Here is a 26,591-nt window from a genome sequence, read left to right as displayed (position 1 = left end):
TTCCCATCACTGGTTTTCTTCTTGCTCCTTTCCTTGGTCTGGGCTGCTACAATTCTGCTGCTGTAGCTGCTCTGTCCTGGTCTCACCAAGGCGAGTGGGGCAGGAGGTCTGTGCCTGTGCTTATCCTGTGGATAGAAAAGCCATGTGGTTCATTTGCTGACTGCTTCCTTACTGTTTTGGGGTTTTTTTTTTGTGTGTCCAATTTAATTGTGAATGTCCCAGGGATGGGGTTTATTATTCCTTTAGGGAATCCTATGAGGGGGAGACGTTTCTGAATCAAAACAATCAGCTTTTTCTTACCTGTTTTCTTCCCGTTCTTCCAACTTCTTCACCCTCTTTGCTGTTGTCATTAACTTTCCACCCTGCCTTGCTCACGCTTGTTTAGTAGTTAGAAATCAAAATGTGGTCTGCTGAGGAATTTTCCAGAGCACTGATGGATTTTTTTTCTGGTGAATCTATATCTAAAGTGGGTCTTGCTGAAGGGACACCAGGGACACAGGAGATTGTTTGTTTTCAGATGAGTTTCCTGAGAAGTAGAGGAAGAATCATAGAATCATAGAATGGCATGGGTTGGAAGGGACCCCAAGGATCACAGAGCTCCAACCCCCCTGCCACAGGCAGGGACACCAACCTCAGGCCTGGAGCTACACAAGGTTGCCCAGGGCCCCAGCCAACCTGGCCTTGAACACCCCCAGGGACAGGGCATCCACCCCCTCTCTGGGCAGCCTGTTCCAGAACCTCACCACTCTCTCTGTAAAAAACTTCCCCCTAATATCTAATCTAACCCTTCCTTCCTTTAGTTTTAATCCATTCCCCCTTGTCCTGCCAGTCTCTGCCCTTTAATAAGCCCATTCCCCTCCTGTTCCTGGGGTCCCTTCAGGGACGGGAAGGCTGCAATGAGGTCCCCCCACAGCTTTCTCTTCTCCAGGCTGAACCAGCCCAGGTCACCCAGCCTCTCTGATCTCCAGCCCTCTGATCATCTTTGTGGAGTTTAAAGTCACAAAGGTTATTTCAGGGCTTTTAAAACCTCTTGTTTTTTATATTTCAGTTCAGAAAAGTATTTAATTTCAAAATGTTAATCAAATTTGTAGCAAAGTCTTAAAAAATTAAGAAGTTTGAACTAGAAAACTATTTTGGGAATTCCTGAAATAATACACATTGATGTAATTCATAGGAATTAATGAAATAATACACATTGATGTAATTAATAACAGTAACTAATAATAAATAGAATAAAAATATGTGGGTTTGAATTCTGTGCAGATGTTCAAGACTTGGGCCGTTTGTCCCAGGGTGGGTATAAAGCTACTCAAATAATTCCTGGTGTAACTGCACATTAAATCTCTCCTGTTGTTTGGACTAGTTATGCAGTGGTTTGAATGAAGCTTTTCCTCATCTAGTCTGTACTATAGCCTGTGCTTTCTGAATGCATGAAGGTAAATGGATATTCCTTGGAAGAGGTGTAAGTCTTGCCATTAACAACACTGGTACCAAAATGCATCCTTGAATTCCCTCTAACAAGTCACCACTGTTTTTCTTCTATTTCCTTTAAACACTGCAATGTGTTAAGAGTTTTCCAGCATCAAGCTTTCAGGATGAAGTTAATAGAGGACAGGGAGGTTTTGGCTCTTTGCCTACAAGCAGAGCTTGTCTGGAACAATCCCTCTGAGGTCCTTGTATTGAATTTGGTGCCTGGCGAATTAGGCCCATGCCCTAGCCAACAACCCCCTTCTGCCTTTAAAGCACTTGGTTATTTAAAAGATGCAGCTATTTCCTTGTAGCATTAAAAAGTCCTGTGCAGTTTTGAGAGGGAGCCCAGTCCATTGAATTATAGTACAGGACAAGAGCAGTTCTCAAAGTGTTGCTATCAAAAGAGAGAGTAGTTCCCTACGGCTGGCTTTTGATTATTGATACAGCAGAGGGAAAGGTTCATTTAAATATATAAATAAAAATTCCCTGTTAAAAAGATTCAGCTACTTGCAGAAGGCTCTTTTTTTTTTGCCTTTTTTTCCCCTTTTTCTTTGTTTTTGTCGTTTCTAACGTGGCTCAACACTTTGACCCTGAAAAAGGGCAACAAAACAAATAGCCCCTAAATGTGCTGTCGGAGCAACTCTTTGTTTGCATGGTGAGCTGCCACATCTGGCACGGTTTGAAAACCCCTGGTTTATCAATTCATCGTGAACGTCACAGTCCTGAGAAAGCTTTGACAATATTGCCTTCCCAATCAGGTCAATTTTGGTAGAACTTAGGCTCCTAACTTTGGCAATTAAGAAAACCCTGTTAGATGGGGGTTTCAGGAACTTGAAGACCTTTGGAAATCCTGTTCCTATCCTATCTGCTCCTCTAGTTTGTGCTCTCTGTCCTTCCCTAGCCAGTCAGAAAAATGATATAATTTCTGCACTATGCTGTTACAACTTACCTCCTTTCTGCTCTCCTTCCTAAAATTGCAGGTCTGCATTTGATGCTGAGGTGGGGAGAGGAGGGAGGAGGAGGAGAAGCAGCTGGGGAAGGGGTGAGAAGTGATATTGCATTATCCTGGCCTGATCCAAAACCTATAGAAGGAAGTTGGGAAGTTTCCCCCTCATTTTGAGAGATGCTGGGTCCTAGAAAAGTCAGCATCCATCAGCAGCAAGACTGAGGGGAAAAAATACGTTTCTTCCCCACCACCTTTTCTGTTACTTCTTCCCCCACTGCAAGGGGAGGCTTTAGAGCAAATGTCTCTTGGTATAACTGGCACATATATCGAATCTGCTTAGTCTGGGCTGTTAAGTAAGTTTAATTAATTTACTAAGTTAATGTTCCAATGCTAGCAACAAAGCATCATTGCAATCAGCTGGGTAGCAGGAATTGGAACCCCTAAATGAGCTCATTTTTTCACAGTTGGAATTAGGGACCAGTTAGCCAGTTGTGTGGTTTTTCCAATTTCTCCACTTGCCCTAAGGGAGTTGCAAGTTATTCATTCCCTATTGCTAAGTGTGAGTAAGATGGGGAGGGGGGAGACACGAACAAACCCTACTCCATGTAGGAGTCCATCTTTGATCCTAGCACTGCTGATTTTCCTGGCTGTTGTCTGCACTTATCTTCCTGCTTTGGTCCTAGAATGGCATTTGCTATGCTACTATTTGTAATAGTTTGGGGAAGCAGGAAGGCATCACTGAGAGATATTTACTGCATGTATTTTCATCCTAAGTGTGTTCAGATAAAGGGGGGAAAAACAAATAAACAATAAAAGAATGGAAACAAAATTACAGAAATTTGCAAAGTTTGACAAATGGTGGCCAGGAGTTGCCACGAGCTAATGGCTTGCAATGATTAATAAGAGTAAAAATAATTGCATTTCATTAAGATTGATGACACCCCATTTAACCTCCCTTCTCGTTTCAGCCCTAAAGTGGAAAGAGATGAAGTTCTCATCTATAATAGCTCCTGTAACATTACCATGGAAACTGAGGCAGAGATGGAGTGTGAGGGAGCTAATCAGCCAATTACCGCCAAGATTACTGAGATATGGAAAAACTGGGGCCAGAACACTCAGGTATAATCAAATCTTTTTTACAGACTGATTCAAACAGCTTAAAATTAAATTTGTAATATTGTGTACATTTAAAGGGGGGGAAAAAAAAGCAAAACAATTTAGGCTGAGCAGCAGCAATATATAATATTAAATGCTTTCCAACTTTGAATAGCAGTTTTAATGCAGTGCAGCTGAATTAATGGTTAACTATGGTTAATCATGTATTTTATGAGACATACATGAGCTTTTCCCTATATTTTTGGCAATGTATGTCTCTCTTAACACTCTTCTTTTATTATAATAGCAAATTCTTTTTCTAAAAGTGTTTTTTTCTGTTACTTTTAGCAGAAATCTAAGCTGAAACTCTGGCTCTCTTAGCTATCTGGCAGAGATTTAGCATTCAGCATCTGTGCAGCTCTGGTTATATTTGGGTTTTGCTCTTATTCAGTGTCTGAAGTAAAATGAGACAGTCTTCCTAGTGCTACGTGTGGGTATAGCTAGAAAAAGAGACATCCACAGTATGTTCACTACAAAACCCGACTCCTGAATGAGCATCATAGCGTGTCTCTGTTTCTGAAAAGGTTAATTGTAAACTTAAAACAACCTTTTAGAGTCTGTGGGGTGTTGGAGAGTTTTTGGGGGTGTGGAGCTGAAGTACTGGGTTGTGTCACCTGTGAGAAGGAATTCAGAGGGACTGGGTATTCAGTCAGCATTAAATCTCACTTTCCTAACTGAGACGTTCCTGAGAAGCAATGGATAGCAACCCTGTACAGGGCAGTGCAGGTGGGAAGAGGCTCATGCCTGACTTATCAGAACAAATGTGGGTTTATTTAATATCATGCAGTCATCTTAGTCTGGTTGAGACCTAGGAAACTGAAGCTTGCTTGCTCAGGATTGGTGTTAAAGTTGCCATGGTAGTGTTTAATTCTTCTATCAGCAATGAAATTTCCACCACCCCGCCCCAGAAGTAACTGGCAGAGTAATTTTGATGTGGTTTCTAGCTTCAGATTCTAGATTGTTTACTAAGACAAGAGTCTTTGATGTTTTCCCTGAAAACCTGCTTTACACCTAGGTTGCTATTGCAGCTGAGCCTCCTAAAATGCAGTCACTTCTTTTCATTCTGCTGTTTCATGTCTATCCTTGGCCTGTGAAGGACTGCCACATTTAGCTTTTTACCTATTAGAGTTTGTCTGGTAGTCAGCCTTGCTAATTACACTTCCAGGTAATTTTTTTTCCCAGCTATGGAGTAAAAATAGGTAGAAAAAATCAAAATTGCTAGTTGGCAACTGCAGGAGGCCAGCAAAGGGAAGCGCTCAGGGAACTATTGGATGACATAGTAACTACTCTTTTCATTCATACTTTCCTTCCCAAATGTGATAAGGGCATTTCTACTGCCCTAAAGCCTGGGCTGCAGCATAGAGGAGCTATTACTTACTGTTGGCTGTGATCTTGAATGGCTTACAGGTCCTGTGGTCTCAGTAATGAGATGATGGGTTGTCGTTTGACTCAAGTGGGGGCAAGGGTAGGAAGATATGGTGAGGTTTGTGTCCCTGCTGCAGTGTTTCTGTTCAGTGTGGGGAAAATTGAGGAAGCCTAAAGTGTCCTGAATGAACCAACTCACTCAGGGAGGGCAGGATGAAACCAGCAGCGCTTTTGGATCTGGGATTTGCAGCCGCTTAATGAACCCAGCGGGCATTCAGAATCATTTTATCCCTCTTCCCAAAACTGGCCTGGGTGAGCAGAGGTGGATGGGTGAGGAGTTCAGATAAATGGTTTCAATTTTGGTCCCTTTCTAGCTGACAGCATCCTGTTAAGATTTATGACCTGGTGCAGCATATGCATGCTTCAGTGTAGAGGTTTAAATCATGTCATGTGAACTGGCCTTACCTTTCCAGTGGAAATAATGGTCCCCAGGTTCAGCACCAAGCAGTGAAATGCATTAATAGCACCACGTGCCTTAGGATAATGGTGCTATTAGCAGGCAGCACAACTCTGTGTACAAGTAATGGGGCTGCATCTCTTTATAGTACTATTTTGCGCTTCTACTGTGTTCTCATACAAGGATCTCAAAGCACCCCATAAAAAATGAGCCTGATCCATATCTGTTTTCACAGTTGCTACTCTGGTCAGTGTTTTCTTTTCTGCTTACTCTTCTGCCAGCTGAATGATGCCCAGGTGGGACAATAATTCGGCAGAGTCTTAGCTCCTTTGTGGGAAGGTTGAGGTAGAGGTGATTAGGTGATGGTGGAGCAGGTTTAGCTCCAGGATGGCACTGAAAGTAAAAAGTGGTGTTGCAGAAAAGCTGATGGAGGCTTGTGAAGAGTGTGGAATGAATGGGCATTGGCAAAAAGAGAGAAAAACAGCATTTCAGAGGAAAAAATAAAAAAACCCCAACCCTTAAAAGTAGGTTTCTAGGAACTTGAGTCCAAGGGATAGAAGCTTTAGGGTGAAGCCATTCTTTCCTTCACTCTTTATGAGACACCTAATGCGACCTGTCTATAAGGAAGAGATAAAAGTGATTAGTTGGGATTTGGTGGGTTGGAAATGAGGTAAGTGCAGACTGTGAATGTGAGAAGGTTTTGCAGCAACCTTTTGGTGGAACGGTGCTGGGCAGAAGGCTCCAGAGATACCTGGGAGGATGTGTGGCCAGTGCATGGGAGATGCTGGCTGACATGATACCTTCCAGTAGCAGGAAACCAACATCCAGTGGTGTGGTGCTCTCCTCCAGGTCTGTTTCTATGATGCTTTAAGCTGTCCTGTAACCAATAGCTTGCAGACACAACCTAGGGACATCAAAGAGCAAGCTGTGCATAAGGTTCCTGGTGCACAGTGAGTGACAGAGACATGTCCACCAGTCTAATCGGAACCTTGCACTGGAAATAATCTATTCTTAGTAGTCCAGTCTTGCCTGACTGTGCAGAACAGTATTCAGACAGTGAGTGCACCCTGGATCTGTGTGTCAGCTTTATTAAAATTGCATTAAATGATGATTGCAACTCATCTGGGAATCAGACCTTAGCCATGCCAGTTGGGTTTCAAATAACAACATGTTGCCAGACCCATTCCTTCATTTTTCTGGTCATGGACAGAATATATCATAGAATCATAGACTCATAGAATGGTCTGGGTTGGAAGGGACCTCGAGTATCATAGAGTTCCAACCTCCTGTCACAGGCAGGGCCACCAACCTCCAGGCCTGGATCTACAGCCCAGGGCCCCAAATATCATACACATTCCCATAGTTTTCTCCCTCACCACTTCTTTGAATTGCAAGCCTGTGTGTAAACCAGGGACGCCAGAACTGCCTGATTAGTAAATACCACGAGCTCTCCTTCTCAGTGAGTTAATTGGTAGTTGTCCTTTTAACTTTTCTTATTGTCTTAGACATACAGAAACTCCAAGTACCACAAGATACAATACTACAAGATACCTAAACAGAAACTCCTCCCAAATGCATTCCTTTCTCTCTCATTTCTTTAACTCCTTCCCCCCGCCCCGATAAATAAATGTAAAGTTCTATTTTAATGAAAACTAAGACCTTTACTCTAGATGCCTTAATTTTTCTGTGATCTGCATGAGATAGCTAAGCTTAATTCTGAACCTCTTTGAAAACACTTTGGCAGGATCCTCAGCCAGGGAAAACAGCTGGATTTTTGACTAGTGATGCAACATCCATCACTTAACGTTTATCCCTTCGATTCTGGTCTTGGGGATGTTGCTTGCATGGCTCCAGTCTGAGCTGGGTTTACCTCTTGAGTTCAGAAGATCCCCATAACTTGGGGATTTTCAACTTGCTGGCTGGAGGTTCATGAGTTGCACAGTAGACTTAATGAAATTAGAGTTCACCCACTCGGCCTCGTCCTGGCATCTGGTCTGCACCCAATCGTCCCCCAGAGAATAGTTTGTATGGATTTCTTTAGAAACCAATTTAGGCCCTTGTCTCACTTTGTGGCTGAAGTATTTTACCCTGTATGACTTAATTAGGTCACGTGAAGCAAGCAGCAGGCCTCTGCCCCACTGTTGCATTCGACATCATTAGTGTTTTTAACTTCCTCCATTATTATCTGAGGGAGAGTTGCAGAATTATTTTTATACCTGTATATAATGTAATTTAGCCTACCAAAGGGAGGGGGGGCTGGAAAAAAAGGGGGGAAAAAAAAATCCAGCACTGATTGTATATCCCACAGGACTTAATTAGTTCAGAGTTTCATGATAACTCTGGATAATGGGAAGATACGAATTAAATAATAAACGGGAACAGAAAAGTTCCAGTGCTCACTCACTACCTGTCCATTTCCACCTTGGCTGCATAATGAGATGTCAGCTGCCATGACACTGATGAGACATGCAAAACACGCTGATAACACGCGTCAAGGATGCTCATGGGAAGGTTTGACCAGCCTCAGATGCCTCCGAACCCATTATGCTTAGTGAGCCTTCAGATTATTATTCCAGATCACTGGACCAGACCTAATCATCATGCAAGCATGCTGTTTGAGCAGTGCTTCCCTGCTCTGACTCCCCCCTCCCATCCTCCTCCTCTCCTCCCCCCCCCAACTCCTCTGGCCCAGATGGGTGATATAATGTTCATTGGAGGGCAGATGCCACGTATATTAAGGCAGTTGTTGGGAAGCTGAACTGGTATACTAGCAAATTCTCTCCAACCCAACCCTCCAGGGGTCTCTATTAAGAAATAGGAGGCTAATAAAATATAACTTGCTAGATAAAAATGCCATCCTGGATTATGGCTCTGCCTGGGTATGCTGTGCTGCCTTTAGTTTGTTTTTAAATAGAGCATTAAGGGAAGGTCTTGAGATTTAAGAAGTAGCTTAGAGTACTGAGGATCTGTGAATTCTTAGCAAGGTGATTGATACCAGGATAAGGGCTTTGTTCACTTCTGAGCAGAAAAAAAGAGAAAAGAATAAAAATACCACAAAGGCTGCGCCTGAGAGATGCAGAGTCACCTAAGAGACCCTTGCTGTTCAACTTCCACTTAATGCAATCAGGACTAGCTCTCCAAATCCCTTGGATTCCTCTGTAGATCTTAGAATCACTCTTTTTCCCCCCTTATTGTCCCCATTTACTGTCTCTCCAGATGCCACAGTATTTGGAGGTTAAGGAAGGAGGCGAAATAATTTTCCCCATTGGAGATAATCTGATACTTTATCTAGGTAGCAAATCCTAGACAGCTTTCTGGGGAGCATACAAACTCTCTGGAAGCACAGAGCACTCAGGACTTAACCTGCTGTTACTGTATTTTTCACAGCAGAAATGATGTCCAATGTCTCGATGATGTTGTCCATCTATGAGGGTTATAAGTGATGTCTTTCCCATGCAGGGACAGCAGGCTCTTTGTGCTCTGTGTGGTAGTTGTGTGATGCTCTTTTGCTCTTGTTTTGGTGCCATCCTCAATTGTGTGGATGTTTGGGTGCATTTTTGAAGGTGAAGTGCTCACAGTTGGTTGCTCCTGCTTGTAGACATGTGTGGGCTTCAGGTTTATGGTCAGATATCTTCTGTTTAAAATGAAAAGCTGACTAAAATAAATCTAGGAACATAAGTAACTTTAGCACCAGTGCCTAAGGGTGAAGGTGAGGGGAGTATTGTCTTTCAAACTTTTTCCTCTTTGCCTTCTGAGATCACAGAATCACTGAGTTGGAAAAGACCTTTGAGATCATTGAGTCCAACTGTAATTGGTACAGTCCTGGCATACTCTCATTCCTACACTCTGTTCCTTTGGTGTCCTTTGGCTGTCCACCTCCCCCTGCCCTCCTCCTCCTTTGCTGACTTTTTCCTGGAGCAGCAAGAGGTGCTAGAAAAGGCAAGTGATCTTCTCTCTGCCTTCTCCAGCACTACTCCCCTTTGCTGTAACGTCAGTGATTAAAACCACCACGCTGATTTGAGACTGGTTAATCAGGGGGGTGGATGAAAATGCACTGTCTGTGAGGATGGATGCTTTCTGGTATGAGTGGGAGCCTGAAAATGAGCCCTGTCCCACCGTGTACTAGTGGGGATGGGGCCATCAGGTTTTTCTTCCTCTCCCTTGGTGCATTGGAAAGCAGTGCTGCTTGCTCTGTGTCACTGTATTCACAGAATCACAGGATCATAGGGGTTGGAAGGGACCTCCAGAGATCATCTGGTCCAACCCCCTGCCAAAGCAGGGTCCCTAGGACAGGGCGCACAGGTCGGCGTCCAGGCAGGGCTGGAATCTCTCCAGAGAAGGAGACTCCACACCCCCTGGGCAGCCTATTCTAGTGCTCTGTCACCCTTACTGTGAAAAAAGTTGTGGGGGTGGATGCTAAAAGGATGCTTCAGAACAAGGTTTCCTCCCCACCCGCCTTACCTTGGCCCAGGAAAGTTTGCAGGGGACGCAACAGAGCAGATTCTAGCTTGATATGTAGTTTTGTAGCTCCCTCCCTCTCAACTTGAGGGAGAATCAACAAAATATGACAATTTATTCCCATGTATCCCTTCAGGTACCGTAACCCATCCCCAGATCTCTTTATTGGGCCATAGTGATCACATCTCAAAGAGGTTGGAGAATAGTTTTCTTTGACTCCAGCTTATCAGGAAGCATCCTGATAGCACCTGACAGTATGGTGTCTGGGGCTTTGAGGAAGGCTTCTGGGTGCTTTGGCAATGCAAGGAGCCGAAGATAACTGTTCTAACATAGGATGGGATGTCAGGAGTAGGACTAAGTGAAATTCTTCTGAAATACCATGTCTGATTTTTTGATAAATAGGCATTTTTAACAACCCTTGCACCACCATGCTCCTTATTTCTTCACCTGGTAACTTGGTCACAGAGCTATTTTCAGGAGGGGGTGGGGAACACAATGAAACCAGCCAAGATTTGCAAGCCTCACAGAAAGAAAGTGGAGGAGTCCATAACCATCTAATAAAAACAAAAGCACAAAGCCAGTCTTGGGGTGTGGATGCTATCGGAGCAGAGAGAGGTACCATCTGCAAGGTTGTTAAGATGTAGAGAACCAAGATGGCCTCCACAGTAACCACAGGCAATGTGAAGAGATAAATGGTTGACCTGAGCCCGTGTCAGGCTAGGATTGATGCCACTATCAGCCCTAGTGCCTTTGCAATGATTTTTTAAAAAATCTCTGATAGAGTGTGTTATCTAGTTACTGGCACGAGGGCAATGGCCTGGAGGCAGCAAGGAGGAGGGGGGGTGGGGGGGGAAGGAAGAAGGAGAGAGAAAGGGGGGGGGGGGGAGAAAAAGGTCATTCCAGGAGGACAATCTCTGTTGGACTAAATGAGAAAATAAGGGTCTTGCTCTGAAAGGGGGGGGAGGTAAATAAATAAATAATAATAAAAAAGTGGCTGCTAGGTGTGTGTGTGTGGAAAGGATAAACAGAATTGCTTCTCTTTCTTTTCTCTGGTCTCTTATTTTTTTCTCTCCCTCTCTTTTCTTTTTTCTTGTGTTTTATAATGGGATAGGCCTTGGGCTGCAACAGGAAATTTAAGAGATGTGCTTGTGGTGAGCTTTTTTTTTTCACTTTTTTACTTTTACTTTTTGCTTCCTGATTCGAGGTTTAACTCTTCCCACTCCCACTGCTGGGTCAAAAACCCAGGACTGAACTGCAGCCACCTTTTCTTCCCCTGCTTTGAACAGCCTCTTCTTTTCTCCAATCCCACCATCTCTCTAGTCTCTCTGAGGAGTTGCTTCTTAAATTGTATGCACCTTTTCAGGGAGCCTTGCTCTCCCCATCACTCACACTGCTGCCCTGGAAGCTGGTTGGAAATTGTTACCTCCAGGATGGGATGCTGTTGCCCTCAGGATGGGATGGATGCCAGTCCCCTGTAACCACAGCACATGGAACTCTTTCCATTCACATTCAAACACACCCATGTGAACTCAGAGCTGAGTGTAGCTCAGTTTAACAAGAAACCTTTTCCTTCCCCCCCCCCACCTCTACTTATTCCTGCTCCCAGGAGCACCAGGAGGGTGTGGGCAAGACTTCCTGGGGGACTGCAGGCACATTTTCTCTCTGCTTGCTTCCAGCATCTTGCACAGAGTCTTGCTTCCACTTTCCTGTTTAATTATGACAGAAACTCTTAATTGACCCCTCTGGCATTCAGGCAGTTTTGGAGGGGCTGTGGCTGCAGGCATGGCTCTGATTCTGCAGTTATTTGGGAGAAGGGGCTGGGGGTGTTTGGTGCCTGGGTCCATGCAGGGGTATGTGTCACTTGGGCTCTGGGTGAAGTCAAAGTGAAGCCTTCTCCACCTCCCCATGTTAAATTCAGTTGGAAAAGGCTGAGCTCCTTGGAGATACACACAGCCCAGACTTGTTCACCCTCAGAGTGAAGAACTTCATCCTAAGACCTAATCTAAATCTACTCTGCCCTAGTTTAAACTTATTCCCCTTGTCCTGTCACTTCCTGCCCTTGTAACCAATCCCTCCCCAGCTTTCTTATAGGCCCTTTCAGGGACTGGAAGGCCTCTATAAGGTCCTCCTGGAGCCTTCTCTTCTCCAGGCTGACCAAGCCTGACTCTCTCAGCCTGACTTCGTAGGAGAGCTGCTCCAGCCCTCGGATCATTTTTGTGGCCTCCTTAGGACATGCACCAGCAGGTTCATGTCCTCCTTGTGCTGAGGGCTCCAGAGCTGGACCCAGCACTGCAGGTGAGGTCTCAGCAGAGGGGAGTAGAGGGAGATAATCACTTCTCTCAATCTGCTGGCCACACTTCTTGTGATGCACATGGGTAGTTATCATTAGCCCTGAGATGCAGAGGAGGATGATCTCCTCTTCCTGTCCCTGCAATGTCTCTGCTAGGCTGCAGACTGTACCTGAATGCCCTGTAACACCTACATCATTTATGGCATTTGGTGTGAGGTGGGTGCTGGATTACACCACTTCTACAGGGGTGTAGCTCTAAAGAGCTGAGTCAGCTACCCAGCCTGGCCTCAAGCCAGGAGTGCAGGATCAGGCTTCCCATCCAACCCACAAGAAGTGAGAAGCTTTCAATAGGGTGTGTTTGTGGGGGGCACAGATGGGTGTTTTCTTCATTTAGGAAAAAAAATGTGGGTAAATCCTGTTAAATATTGTTATTTCTTGTGAGTACAGACTTTTGAGTAAGGAGTAGAATAAGAGTGAGCAGTGTTTGTTGTGTTGGTTTTTTAAGTTTGATTTAATTCTTTCCCCCCAGTTTTGTTACCACAAGTTTTTTTCACAGACCAAACAGTGTGAGCTAGGTGGACAATTAGAGGTCAGCTGGATTGCTGTACTATTTCTGTTTAGAGAATGTTTATTAAAGAGATTGCTGCAGCAGGAGGAAAGCCCAGCACGTTCAAGCACCGTGCTACAACTAACCTACTAGAGCCTTCCCCCTTTAAGTAAAGGGTTAATTTTATGTGATTGCCAGTAAAACCAAGCTGTTTTCATGATGAGCCTGTAATAGCTGGGTGATAGACTGACTTAACAACTGCTTGCTAAATGCTGGGTACCTCTCCCTGATTGGCAGCTCCAGTGGAAGCTTTGTGGAAGCCCCTCGTTTCCAATCTGTCCTCGTGAATAACTGCAGAGCGGAGGACTTCATTAAAGGATCGTAAGGCTACCTCATAAAACCCAGCAAATAATTACAACAGCTCCAGGAAGGAGTGGAGGGGACCGAGTGCTCTGTGGTCCCCCTGAAGAAAAACAGACATCCCAGGGCAGGAAAGCATCAGGTGAAGTGGACGTTGTAAACACTTTCCCGCAAATGCTGCGTCTTCTCAATAAAGCAGCAGTTTAGCCAGTCTATGGCTTTAACCAAATATTCTCAGTTAACTTCATGGGTGGTGCAGGGCTGGGAGCTGTTAGCTCATATTCAGTTAAATTTCAAATGTCAGAGCTCGTTAGCGGTGATTTTAGCCAAAGACAGTTTGCAAAGAGCTCAGTAAATTTGACTTCCTCAAATAAAATTGAGGAGAGAGATTACTGTTTCGCTCATTGATTTATTTTCCCGCTTTCACACATCATCTTCGGATCTGTGATTCTCATCAAGGGTCAGGTTCAGCTTCACCCACTTAGGGATTATGTTCTCACAGGGAGGGGGTTGAGTCACCATCCCTGAATGTGTTTAAAAAAATGTAGGTGATGTACTTAAGGATATGGATTAGCAGAGGACAGGAATGGTTGGACTTGATGATCTTAAAGGACTTTTCCAACCTTTTAATTCTGTGATTCTCCCTCTTTTGCACACACATACAGACTCTCCTGCTCTCTCACTCTCTAATTCTCATTTAGTTGCCTTTTTTTCATCTTGCCTTGTGGAAGACATAAGTTTTTGCTCTCAGTGTGGAGGAGAGCTCAACAGAGTCAGGACTGAACTCTAAAGCTGGATTGAGAGGTATGAACAAATCCTGTATTAATTGTAGAGGTGACTCAGACAAGGTCTGTCTCTCTGTGTTTTCCTGTTGCTGAGACTTAGCTCCTTGTTGTCTTGAACCCCTCTGTGCCAAATGAATTGGTGCAGAGAAGTCATTGAGCAGTTAGTGTTGCTCTGCAGATCCTTTTTGGGAGCCCTACTGCAGTCAGGGGATGGAGACACTGGGGGTAAAACTGTGTCCCAGGTGGGTTGTGGAATCTCCTTCTCTGGAGATATTCCAGACCCATCTGAACACCTACATGTGCGACCTGTCCTAGGGAACCTGCTTTGGCAGGAGTGGTTGGACCCAATGAGGTCCCTTCCAACCCCTGAAAATTCTATGAATTCAAAGCTGAGATGGACCAGGCAATGCTGCAGAAATTGGGATTTCCCATGCAGGAAGGACTGCAGTCCCTGGCCCTAAGCCAGTGTTCATTTCCACTTCGGGAGAGGTGGCTGCTGGATAGACAGGTACTTCAGGAACTTGAAGGCAGATACCATGGGGTAACGATTTTGGATACGTTTCTCCAGGTGGCAATAGTTAGCAAAGGACACGTCTTTTGGGGTTTGGACTGAGGCACTTCCATCTCCTTGTGTGTACATCCTCATTGGGTATGTACCCTAGTACAGCGCCTCTCTCCCTAAAATCCAATCTGCCTTTGGGAAATGCCCATCTGCATCCTGAAACACTCAAATGTATGCAGATACTGGGGTAAGGATGTGCCAGCAAGGGTCTTTGGGAAAAGGACCCTGGATTCAAAGTCCTGCCAAATGATTAACAAGCAGGCAACCGTGTGTGTGGGAGGGCAGACAGTGAAAGCCATGGAGTGTACATTATTTCAAGGGATCTGCATTCCCAACAAAGATGAGCTGTTACAGCCCTGCAAGACAGAGGGATGGCTTCATAGCTCAAACAGCAGCAGTTTGTGCTTTCAGCTCAAAAGGCCTCTCAGTTCAGAGGGCAGCATGATGGTCGAGAGGTTCTCTCTCACGCTAGCCTCCCATCTTGTCTGATTAAGATGAAGTTTGGGGCTAAAAGTCTCTTGAAACGACAAAGGGTGGTTACTGTCCCGTAACGTGCGTGCTGCTGCTCCTCAGCGGAGGCGTAAGCCGTTCGTGGCGTAGCGGCTCAGTACAAAGTGGGCTAAATTAACTTCAGCTGCCTTCTGGCTTCTGTTGCGGTGCTGTCTGCACCCCTGCTGAAACTGCCTAGCGTGTGCCACTGTGAGCTCAAACTACAGAGGGGGGGGGGGGGGGGGGGGGGAAAGAAAGGAAAATTAAATAGATGGAAGCACTGCTCCGTTGAGAATTGGTTCTAATTTTAGCTATAGAAAATAAATGCATTAAAGAGTACGTATCTGCTGTAGACATGTCCTCATTTGGAAGGCGCCTTCGCGTCAGGAGCATCCTCCTCTGTGTGTGTGTGTGTGTGTGTGTGTGCAGCTCCTTGCACAGTGTGGATTGGAGGGTTTATCTGGATTTATTGCAATTATGCAGACACCCTTGACTGTGGGGAAACAGCATGGGTGTTCCCAGTTTCCTAAATGCCTCTTGATGCTCAGATTCCCATTAGGATGTGGCAAATTCAGTGACGGTGCCAAAGTGGCCTTCTCTAAGGCGCGACATCTTCCTAGCCCCTCTGTTACCCTCTAGCTGATGTGACCTTTTCTGTAAGAGTCCCATCTTCACCTTTTTACCTTTCTGGCAGATAAGTGTTTTTTGATGATGACAATAAAGATACCGCAAAGCACTTTTATTCTTGGTTGCCCCATCTGGGCTGCGCGTTTGATCCGAACGGCCGGCGTTCCAGTCAGATTGCACTATCAGATGGAGCTGGCTCTATTTCCTGCATTATTCTTCCTGGCTGTACCACATTATGCAATTATGTTTGCATTTAAACCTGAGCACTTACCTGTAATGATGCCGTAGTTCAGTACATGATACATTACAGCAGTAGATAATGCATACAGATAGGCTAAGAAAGCATGTTGTTGATGTGCTAAAACTAAACAGGACATTGCATTTGAAAGCGGACTCCCAAAGCTCGTGGATTGGGCCAAGCAGCTTAAAAAAGCTCACATTACCCAAATAACGGGCACTGCAGGGTGAACCCTTCTCTCTGCAGGGCAGGTACAGGTCTAAAAGGTGGACAGCAGGATGGCTGTGAGCCAACAATTTGTTCTCGTGGGCAAGAAGGCTGATGGCATCTTGGGGTGGATTACAAGGGGTGTGGTTAATAGGCCAAGAGAGGTCCTTCTCCCCCTCTGCTCTGCCCTGATGAGACCGCACCTGGAATATTGTGTCCAGTTCTGGGCCCCTCAGCTCAAGAAGGACACAGAACTCCCTGAAAGAGCCCAGCACAGGGACACCAAGGTGATGGAGGGAGTGGAACCCCTTCCTTATGAGGAGAGGCTGAGGGAGCTGGGCCTCTTTAGCCTGGAGAAGACTGAGGGGTGACCTCATTAATGTTTATCAATATGTAAAGGGTGAGAGTCAGGAGGCTGGAGCCAGGCTCTGCTCAGGGGTGGCAGTGATAGGACAAGGGACAGCGGGTGCAGCTGGAACAGAGAAAGTTCCATGGGAATGTCAGGAGGAATTTTTTCCTGTGAAGGTGACAGAGTCCTGGGCCAGGCTGCCCAGAGAGGCTGTGGAGTCTCCTTCTCTGGAGACATTCAACCTCCCCGGATGTGTTCCTGTGTGATTTAGTCTGGGTGCTCCTGCTCTGGCAGGGGGGTTGGACTAGATGATCTTTCGAGGTCCCTTCTACCTCCTAATGGTCTGCAGTTCTGTGAAAGGGTGTGAAGGCTTCTGCAGTGCTGCCCCTCAGCCTCCATAGCAGGAAGCTGCCACTGGCAGCAAGATTGCAACCTATCGTTTTCCTAGCAGGTCTCTGCTTCCATCATGTTTGGGGAGTCTGTGGATGGAAGGAGCTGTGTCTGGGCAAGAGTCATACTGTTTGTTTGAGAGAGGTGAGGGACTTGGGACTTTTTAGTGTGAAAAAGAGAGAAGTGAGGGGGAATCTTATCAATGCTTATAAATACTTGAGGGATGGGGGGCGGGAGGATGGGGTCAGTCTTTGTTTAGTGGTGCCCAGAGACAGGACAAGAAGCGATGATCACAAACAAATATAGGAAGTTCCACCTAAACATGAGGAGGAACTTCTTTCCTCTGAGAATGGCAGAGCCCTCACAAGCTGCTCAGAGAGGTTGTGGAGTCTCCTTCTCTGGAGACATTCAAACCCCGTTATCCTGGATGTTGTCCAGTGCACCCTGCTTGAGGTGATCCTGCTGTGGCAGGGAGATTGGACTGGATGATCTCCAGAGGTCACTGCTAACCCCTAACATTTGGTGATTCATTTGGTGATTCTGTGATAAGACAAGTGCATAAGACAGTAGCATTTACAAGGCATCTTGCATTTCAGTTGGGTGTTTCTTAGAACGTTCCCATGAGTAATAGATGTTTCAGTGGGGCAATGCTGTGATGACAATGAAGTGTTGTTCAAGATATGCCTGAACCTCTTAAAGAAATAATGAAAAAAAGAGAAAGAAGTAGAAGAATAGAAGAAACTTGTCCAGTTACAGTCACTTAAATGGCCTTGCTGCTTTGGCTGAGGAGATGTGGATGCATGTTTGGCAGTATCAGTGTTTGTCCTCGTGGCTTTGTCTGTATGCTTTATGTGAAAGACACACCAACTTGCAGCCTACATGCAACATGTTCCCTCTTTAAAGCACTTTTCAGTTTTTTGCCTTGTAAATCACTGCAAACCCCTTGCAAGCCAGTTTTGCAGTGGAGGTGGTTTGTACATCCCTTCACTTGTATTGTCTATGTCCTTGTAGGGGTTGTGTGAAAATCTGGGGCTGGGTCCCACCCCGGTGCTATGACCTCCAGCTCACCCCAGCAACTGATACGGGAGTCTCTCAAGGGAATTTTTTTCTCCTGCCTAATATAAAAACCCCATCATCATCACCATCATATCCACTGACTCTCTTGGGGTGGACCAGCCTCACTCCTCCTGCCTCACTCACTGTAGCGCTCAATTCAGAAATCCTTTTTGTTGACACACAGGCACGTCATCTGGTTTCTTTTCCTGCAGGTGGTGGGAAAATTGTTAAGCTAATCTTGCAGTATTTGCTCTCAGATTAGTTAGTCAAGATCATTCAGCTGTGAGACAATATTTGCACAGTGCATACTGCAGAGGCCAACACAGTCACCAGGCTTGGTTATGCCGCTTGTGTAAACAACTCGATTGTTGCAATTTTCTCATTACCGTTAAATTGCCATTTTTAATTTGTCTCAGAAGCCCTCATCCTTTGAGAAATCACTGGTTTAGAGAGATGTGTAAACTACGTGTGCCCTTTAACTGTGCTCTGGAAAGGGAAAACCAGTTGTGCTCTATCTAAACTGGAAGATTGCACTGAATTCCCCCCGTGTGTTCACGTGCACAGGATTCTTACGCAAGTTGAGCTTGTGATTAAAACTCTGCGCTGGGATGGTTTCCACTGAAATAAACTATCTCTGGACATCAGGCCATAAATGAACATTAGGAAGATTCTTGTGAATTAGCAATGAGTTACTGTAGAGAAGAACTGCATTTTTTGAAGCAGGGATCTTCATGTGCTCAAAGACATCCCCTCTACTTCCAGGGTGTTTTCTATAGATGTTTAAATTGAGATTTCTGATTCTAGGACCAACCTCCTACCATAAACCTCAAAAGAGACCAAGAGATCCAAGAAGAACACTTTGGGACTCACATGAGTGTGGTAAATAGGCCTGGACCTTCCCATGGGTCTCATGGTTTGTTTAATTATGGAGTGGCTCAATAGCATTCACATCCCCCTGATACTTGATATTTTACTTTATATTTGGGTGAGCTTTGCTGCCTGTCTATAGGAGGATGACTCGTGCTATATCTGGGACATGTAGCCCCCTCCCCTGACAACAGCGATGTTTTTTTCAGTCCCCTCCCTATGAAAGCACCATTAGATCTAACTAATACTCCATGTCCTTAATTAAATACTTCTGGTGCAAAGAGCCTTACCTTCTGTGCTTGGAAATGGCAGTAATTACTCCCCTGCTGGAAAAGCCTTTTATTTGTGTTTGTGTTTTTAGTGGTTTTGCTGGTTTAATTGTTTGGATTTTGTTGGGGAGGTTTTGTTGTTTGTTGTTTTTTATGTTTAAGCAGGAATTAAGCTGTTTCTCATGGCATTGTCCACTTGCAAATTGGCCTGAGACTGACTTGTGCCATGGGCTCTGACCTCTGAAACTGCCCACTCATTTTTTTTCTGAACTAATCAGCTAGATGAACTCTTTACAGTTGGCTTTTGGGTCTTCTCACTGCTTTTGCGGCTGCCCCTGTCTGAGTAATTAATGACAGCGTGGCTTGTTTATGGTCTTGACTTAACTAATGCTGTTGGCTGCAAATGCATTTTTACCTCTGGGACGTGCCAGTTTCCTGGTTCTAGTCCCACCTCACCAGCCCAGGTCAATTTTTTGTGTGTAAACAGATTTATCCTGTAATAGTTGGAGAGAGACTAGGGTCATTCATCAGCCCCGTAGAGAACATGCCCAGACAGATTCTTCCATTCTTATGCTTGTGTAACTCAGCAGAAGTCAAAAAGATTCCTGCAGGACAGCTAAAATTTAAAATAAATAAATAAATTAAAAAAAAAAAACCAAACCTAACAACAAAGCCAACAAATGAAGGAAAAGTAATTCCAGCTTTAATTCAGGTAGTCTCAATGAGAAATAAATGTATTGGATAAGGTACCTCCTGTCCAGCCACATGCCCAGACCCAATCCTGGTTGTATCACTGCTTATGGGAGTTATAGATGAAGGAACAGCATGCTCTGTGGTTCTCTTAGGTAGGATGACACCATCTACATTCTATAAGGATAAAGAGAAGACACGTAGCAACAGATGATGCAGATAGTGATAAAATGATCATCTTATGGACTTGTAAAAGGTTGGTTTGGTTATGTTATGTCCCAGGCCTATTCTTGGCAATCAGACTAAGCGTGCCAGTTCATAAGGGAAAAAGCAGTTTGGCCTCTTACTGCCATTGGAAAACTCTTACAGACTCTCAATGCATGGATAGTCATAAACATTTCACTGATTTCCAGTTTTAGTTTATTTGTAGCTAAAGTACTTTCAGTCTTCTTAGGGATAATGTTGTCTTTTGGCATAAATGATTAATTTTTTTGCCCCACTGTATAGATCTTTAGATATCTCTTCTTCCTTCTGTTGTGTAAGGCTACTTCCTTAGTGATTTGTGATGACCACAGCCATACCTGACATTTTTATGTTGTTTCCTTCATAATAATATGATTCTTATTTCATAAACTGGAAGAAGATGGTCCAATTACCTATCTACCTTTGTCGTTCAGTTTAGTTGCCAACGTTTGCTCAGTTGGGTTAATCAGAGGTGGTCTCTGCCACGACCTGAATTGGAGAGGAACTTCTCATGTCTCTGTATTGTTAGTAAAACTCTTCAGTGTTTTGTCACATCACTTTGTACTAACGTCTAAAAATAACATTTTCAGTATCACCACCACATGGAATTGAACTGGGTGAGAAAGTTCTCAAGCTCTGATACTGATGAACTCCTAGGAGCCAAAAGACTGTCTTTTCTGTGAGGGCAAGCAGAGAACAAAAATAAGGTGTTGCACTGTGCCGTTGGTAGAGAGAATAGTTCTTCTTGCTGCTTATACTTTTTTTTTTGCACAACTGTAGGTATTTCATTCCTCTTTGGGATGACCTTATTCTGTCTGTCCCATGAAGATGTGTAGATGCCTTCATTCTGTTAGCAAAATTCTTACACGCTGCTGGGAATGGAAAGAAGATTGCAAAAGTCAGTCCTCTCTTGAGTTTGGTTTATAGAGAAAAAAGGAGGGTTTTTTTACAATGAGTGATGAAATACATGCAGGATGAAAGAGGATCCTATCGTCCTTGTCTCAGAGATGCTGGTTATACAGAGGAAGATGTATCCATGCCAATTGAAATGTTATAAATTTACAGTTGTGGTGAGCATTTTAAAGTTAATTTGGCAAAGGTTGAGAGGTTCTACAAGCAGGAGAGGCAGATGTCAAGAGGCAGGTTCAGCTTCCTTGGGCACTGGGCAGCGTTTTGCATGCTAACTCCACTGGCTGTAGCAAATAACATGCATTTGCATCCCTTTCAAGTATGTGTAGGAGGGAGGAGCCTGCGCCAATTTGTCTGTTTTAATTATAGATGTTCTACCCACCTTCCTAATTGCTCCTTCATTAAGAAGTAGCTTGTTTTTTTCTTTTTTTTTTCCCTAGGAGCTAAAAATAATCAACTTTTGTTTGTTTCTGTAAATATTTTTTTTCTTTTGCCCTTGAGGAGATAATTATTTCTATTGTTGCATGAAGATGGTGGCCAATACAGGAGGAATAATTAGAGCAGATGGCTGAAAATACTTCCCTTGTAAAAGACATCCAGTGTAATAAAATACCTCCCCTCCTCTTTTGTCTCCTCCAAATATACGTTTTTCTTCCCTTCAGGTGGATGGGGCTGGGTGAGGGGTGTAAATCTTTTCCTGATGTATTAAACTGAGGAGCTGTCAAGAGTTCACAGCCTGGAAAGTGAGCTGCCTGTATCCATCACTGAAATTAAAGTGTTTTCAAATGTGGCGTGGAGTCCTGGGTCTACGGAGTGGGGAAATATACGCTGTACTCCATCACTTAAAATGTTAACCTTGTCTCTCCGTGGTGACTGAGGACAGGAACACTTGCTCTCTGTACTCGCTGGTTAAATGGCAATCTGTCAGCACCAAGGAAAAGGCTACCTCGTGGGTGTCAATCTCTGCAGCCTTCGAAACCTTTTCTTGCCCGTGGCCATGCATGCCAGGAGGGTTGCACCTACTAGTAGTGATGCTGGGAAGAGTGGAGGAGAGTTTCCTGCGCGTGTGAGCAGGTTGTGGCTGTGAGGGGAGCAGCACCGCGCTCTGTGTCTTGTCGGATGTGTCTGGGGGAAGGATAAAGCTGGCTGCCAGGGGTAGAGTTGGTGGGGAAAAAAACCTTCCCGACTTCAGGCTTCTCTCTGTGGCTGTGTCGTAGATTAATCAGATCTCCAGCCTGGGGGTTCAGCTGAAAACCCACAGCCCAGGTGAAGGGGGAGCATTAAGCACAGCAGTGAGCAGAGTTAAGGGGCAGTGACTTCAAGCTGGAGCACAGGGAGTTCTGCACCAATATGAGGGAGAACTTTTTCCTGGTGAGGGAGCCCTGGGACAAGCTGCCCAGGGGGTGTGGAGTCTCCTTCTCTGGAGAGATTCCAGCCCCGTCTGGATGCCGACCTGAATGACCTGTCCTAGGGACCCTGCTTCGGCAGGGGGGTTGGACCTGATGATATCTGGAGGTCCCTTCCAACCCCTACGATTCTGTGATTCTGTGATTTGGATTTAAAATTCAAATTCAAAATTTGATCTGATTTGATCAGAGGATGTGGGCTCCTGTCTTTCTGTCTGTGACAATTTTTTGGGACTGTACTCTTAAAAAAAAATAAATAATCCCACCCAACCAAAGAAACTGTCAATTTACCCTGCAGTGAGATCAAATGATCAAGGCTGTGTCTAAGCAGGAGTTTCTCCACCCTTTTAAACCCAAAGACCACCTTATCTTCAAGGGAATTAAAATATGCCAGATGAGCATGTGTTGGCAGGGAGATTGCTATTTACCTAAATTTAATTGAAACATTGGAGTCGTCACTGACAACCCATTCCCTTTGTGACTTGTTTGTTAGCCTGTGCAGGAATGCAAATATATCACTCTTTATTTATTAATTTGTTGCTGTTGCTGCTGTGTTGGAGCCCTGGTCATCACAGGCACAAGCTGGAAAACTGGTGTTGAGAAATCGTGTCCCCCAAGGGGTAACAGAAAGGCAACCCCAGGCTGGCTGACCACAGCAGCAGCTAGAAACATAAAATGGGAAGAAATCTGCCTGAATTTGGAAAAAGAAGGTGGAGCAGGGAAGAAGGGGGTAACATGGTGAATTACAAGGAGCTTCCACATCTTTTATTGTATGGTATTAAAATATTATTTTCTTTTTACATAATTTATTTGGGGGTTTGTGGCTTTAATGGGGGAGTCGATGCACCCCCAGATTAACCTGTGCCCACAAGTTATGGGCTTGGTACATAAGGTGTGGGCTTGAAGTGACTTGTATGTGACACATAGTAAGAGAGTGTCAGAGGTGGGAAGAAATTGTAGGGCTCTGCTTATTGACTTTTCACGTCATCTCCCTTCCCTGTTTGTCAGGTGGTTTGGTACCCCAGGAAGAACAACAGGTTCCTCAGGGATTCCCTGAGTGTATTTTCCCATATTCCTGAGGCTTCTGCCCAGATTTTGATCCTTACTGAGATAGTGGTGTCTGACCTGCTGGATCTGGTATGTGAGATGTTGTCAAGAGAGGGTTCTCTGTAGATGTCTGATGTGAAGGTACATGCTGAAGAAGTTTGGGTGGCTTGCTTCAATCTAGCTCCTGATTTTTTCCTGAACCTTGCAGGAATGAAGTTCTTTGTGGTCTCACTCCTTCTGCTAAACCTAGTTGAAGTCCACATTCAAGTGTGAGTGCTGGCAGCAACACAGATGCAGAGATGTTATGGTCTTATGCATCCTGTTTCCTCCAAATCATCATTCCACCTATCTGGTGTGTGATGGGGCCAGCGTGAAGCTACCACCTTGCTACAGCAGCTGCAACCAGACACCTCCAGATCCATCACTCAGGGCTTGTTTTACGCCAAATCTTCTTTCCCCCATTGTCCCACGATTTGTTCTGTCCTGTGCTGAAGCTGGAAAAAAGCACAGGAGGAAAATGCCCACTGCCAGCTGCCAGTGAGCATCTCTACGGGTTCCTTCTGGTTCATTCAGCAAGCGCGCACAGGATGGGCTCTCAGCCACGACCCCGGTGCTTGCAGCTGCTGCTGCCCTTCAGTCTTGCTGAGAAGCATTTAAATTAAACAGGTCAAGTGCTGGGTGCCAAGCAGGGAAAAAAAAAATGAGGAAAAGGAAAGTCTTGCTTCTATGAAAAACCAGCGAGGGGGATGTTCTTACTCTGCCTAGTTGCAGGCAGAGGGAAAGAAGGGGGAGTCTCTGCATCATGAGGATGTTTATGACACAGCCATATGGCCCTTCAAGAGATAAGGTGGCCATCTCAATGTTTTTTCTTTGGAGTCTCAGGTGAGTCTGTTTGTCCCAGAGATTGTAAAACCAAGCTCAACTGGCATGGTACCGAAGTCCCCACGCCACCCCTAGCGTGTAGAGACAGGGGCATTTGGGGTCTGTATGGGGCCAGTGTGGGCCACAGCCTGTCCCTTATCGATAACAGTGTAGCTAGACAAGACTGTAGTGATAACCGAGCAAGGGTAGATGGGGGAAATTTATCCCCCAAGGTCAGATGGGTGAAAATTAGCTGGGCCATGTAAGGGCAGGGATTTCCAGAGCTGTGAGCCTGTCACCCACCCTGCTTGACAGGGATCGTGCGATTAGCTTGTGTGTGCGTTAGTCCATGTCATTTCACCATAGAATCATAGAATGGTCTGGGTTGGAAGGGACCCCAAGGCTCACAGAGTTCCAACACCCCTGCCACAGGCAGGGACATCAACCTCCAGGCCTGGATCTACACAAGGTTGCCCAGGGCCCCATCCAACCTGGCCTTGAACACCCCCAGGGACGGGGCATCCACCACCTTTCTGGGCAGCCTGTTCCAGCACCTTACCATTCTCTGTGGTTGATAGTTCTTAATTTCCCATATGGTTTCAACCATTTCATGTGCCTTAAGGTCATGGTACTAGCCAATGACAGAAGGCATTGGTAGATCTGAATGGGTATGGAGTATTCTAAGAAGTGACAGCAGAAACCTACCACGAATAGCTTAAATACCAATGTCATATGAAGAGAGTCTCAAATGAAGGTCAGGGGTGTTTTCTAGTTAGGACAGGGAACCATCTTTAATAAAAAAAATAGTGGAGTTTATTTTTCTTAACTCTTTTAAGACTAAGTTTGCTAAGTTTTTGGTGCCGGCAGGAGCAATCTGGTATATTCCTTATGCCCTTGCTTTCCCATTAGAGTTAACTGGAGGCTTCTAAATGACTTCAGAGTGGTAGAGTGATGTCAGAGTAACCTCGAGCCATTTAACAAACCCTCTCAGCAAAATGTGCCAGTGGATCCCACCATTCCATGACAACTGTATCACGTGGTGTTTTGCTAGTGGCATTGGTTGAGGCTGGACCAGACATGGAATTTACAATTTTGGGCTACAGCTCGTTTGATAAGTGGTGTATCTGGGAAATGTGTGCCTTTCCATGAGTTGTACCCTCCTCTGTCCCCTGCTCTGAGGTAAAACAAGTTTAATGAGCATCTTTTTTTAGTGGATCTATTGTATACCCTTGTATATAATCTGGTTCAAGGCATCAATGAAGAGTAATTAACAGCCTCTCTGGAAAGATAAAGGTACCAATCTTTTCAGCTGGAATTTTGTCCAAAATCTCTGAAATATGTAAATATATGCTTGTGAGATGAAACTGGTCCTGTTACACTTCACAAACACACAGGAATCATACTCTTTAACAGTTGTGTAGGGATGCAAAGACTTACTTGTATTTCTGGAATGATGAAGTGGTCCCTGATACCAAGGGCTCAGTTCCCCCAGATGTTTGCATTGGGTGTAAGTTAGTTTGGTCCCAGATTTCACTCTAAACTGAACCAAGTAATTCCCTTTGTATGGAAATGGTAGAACGGGAAAAGGTACAGAAAATACCTGCATCATACCCTACAGATAGGCTGGGCATAAATGAATGGCATCTTTTAGCCTGGGAACCAACACCCATTCCCTGCTGCAAATAATTAGGACAGTAGTCACCATGTAATGCTGTAAGTGCTATGAAAAATGTGGTATAAAACATCAGGCACATAAAGCTAGAATTGACAGTAAAGTCATTGAAAGAATAACTATCATAACACCACCAGTATTGATTCACCTAAATCGTGGCTCTGGAGCAAAAGCTTTAATGCACATCATGTGCTCTGACTGAAAAATGGGAGTAACTATATTTTGCTTTTATATTGAGGTTATTCCTTCCACTGCTGTTTTGGTTTATCACAACTCAGTGAGGTTCACAAATATTACTAAGCCTGGTGAAGGCTTTCTTTACTAGTTCATGTGTGAGTCCAAAGAATATTTTACAAATGCCTAAGTCCACACCTGTGTGTACATGTCCCCACAGAAATATGCACATGTTCCTCAAGAAACTGGTCAAAACTTCATGGTAAAGTGTGTGCCTAAAGTTTAGAGGTGAGGAGGACCCATGGCTTCAAACAGGCAGACATCGTTTTGGTATTGCCTGTCATGAGTGAGTCTATTAGCTGTTTTCAAGTTAATCAGTGCTTCATTTAGAACTGATGTGCAAGCCATGAAAGGAGAGGCAATGATAATACTGGATAAGCTGAGAGTAAAAAGGTATTTGAAAGGAGGAAGGTTTCTCTAAGCGTGGACAAGTAGCAGGAGAGCCTTTCCAAAAAATCCTGCTAAGCAAACTACTGCCCTTCTAGCTGCATGTTTTAATTCTAAACTCTTCAGGCTATTTTAATGACACTGCCAGGAATTAACATGCAGTTCTGCTTTTCGGGAGGCAGAGAGAGACACACACCAGGAAACACAGGGACTTTCTGCAGCCAGACCTGCACAAGCCCCTCGTTTCCCAGAGCA

General features: G+C 44.7%; 1 protein-coding gene across 1 annotated transcript in view; it reads left to right on the top strand.

Annotated features, from left to right (window-relative positions):
- The window catches only part of PKHD1 (PKHD1 ciliary IPT domain containing fibrocystin/polyductin), a gene marked incomplete at its 5' end in the record, with an annotated part of 273,226 nt that overhangs the window by 60,399 nt on the left and 186,236 nt on the right, over positions 1-26,591 (top strand). The window contains one exon of the mRNA XM_084262525.1: positions 3,385-3,535. Within this exon, the coding sequence (XP_084118651.1) occupies positions 3,385-3,535 (151 nt within the window). The remainder of the gene's footprint in view (positions 1-3,384; positions 3,536-26,591) is intronic.

This window comes from Gallinula chloropus (assembly GCF_964237585.1).
Source record: "Gallinula chloropus genome assembly, chromosome: 3".
In the NCBI taxonomy this organism is placed as follows: domain Eukaryota; kingdom Metazoa; phylum Chordata; class Aves; order Gruiformes; family Rallidae; genus Gallinula; species Gallinula chloropus.
The sequence above is the reverse complement of the archived record's forward strand: the minus strand, read 5'-3'. Positions and strand labels throughout refer to the sequence as shown.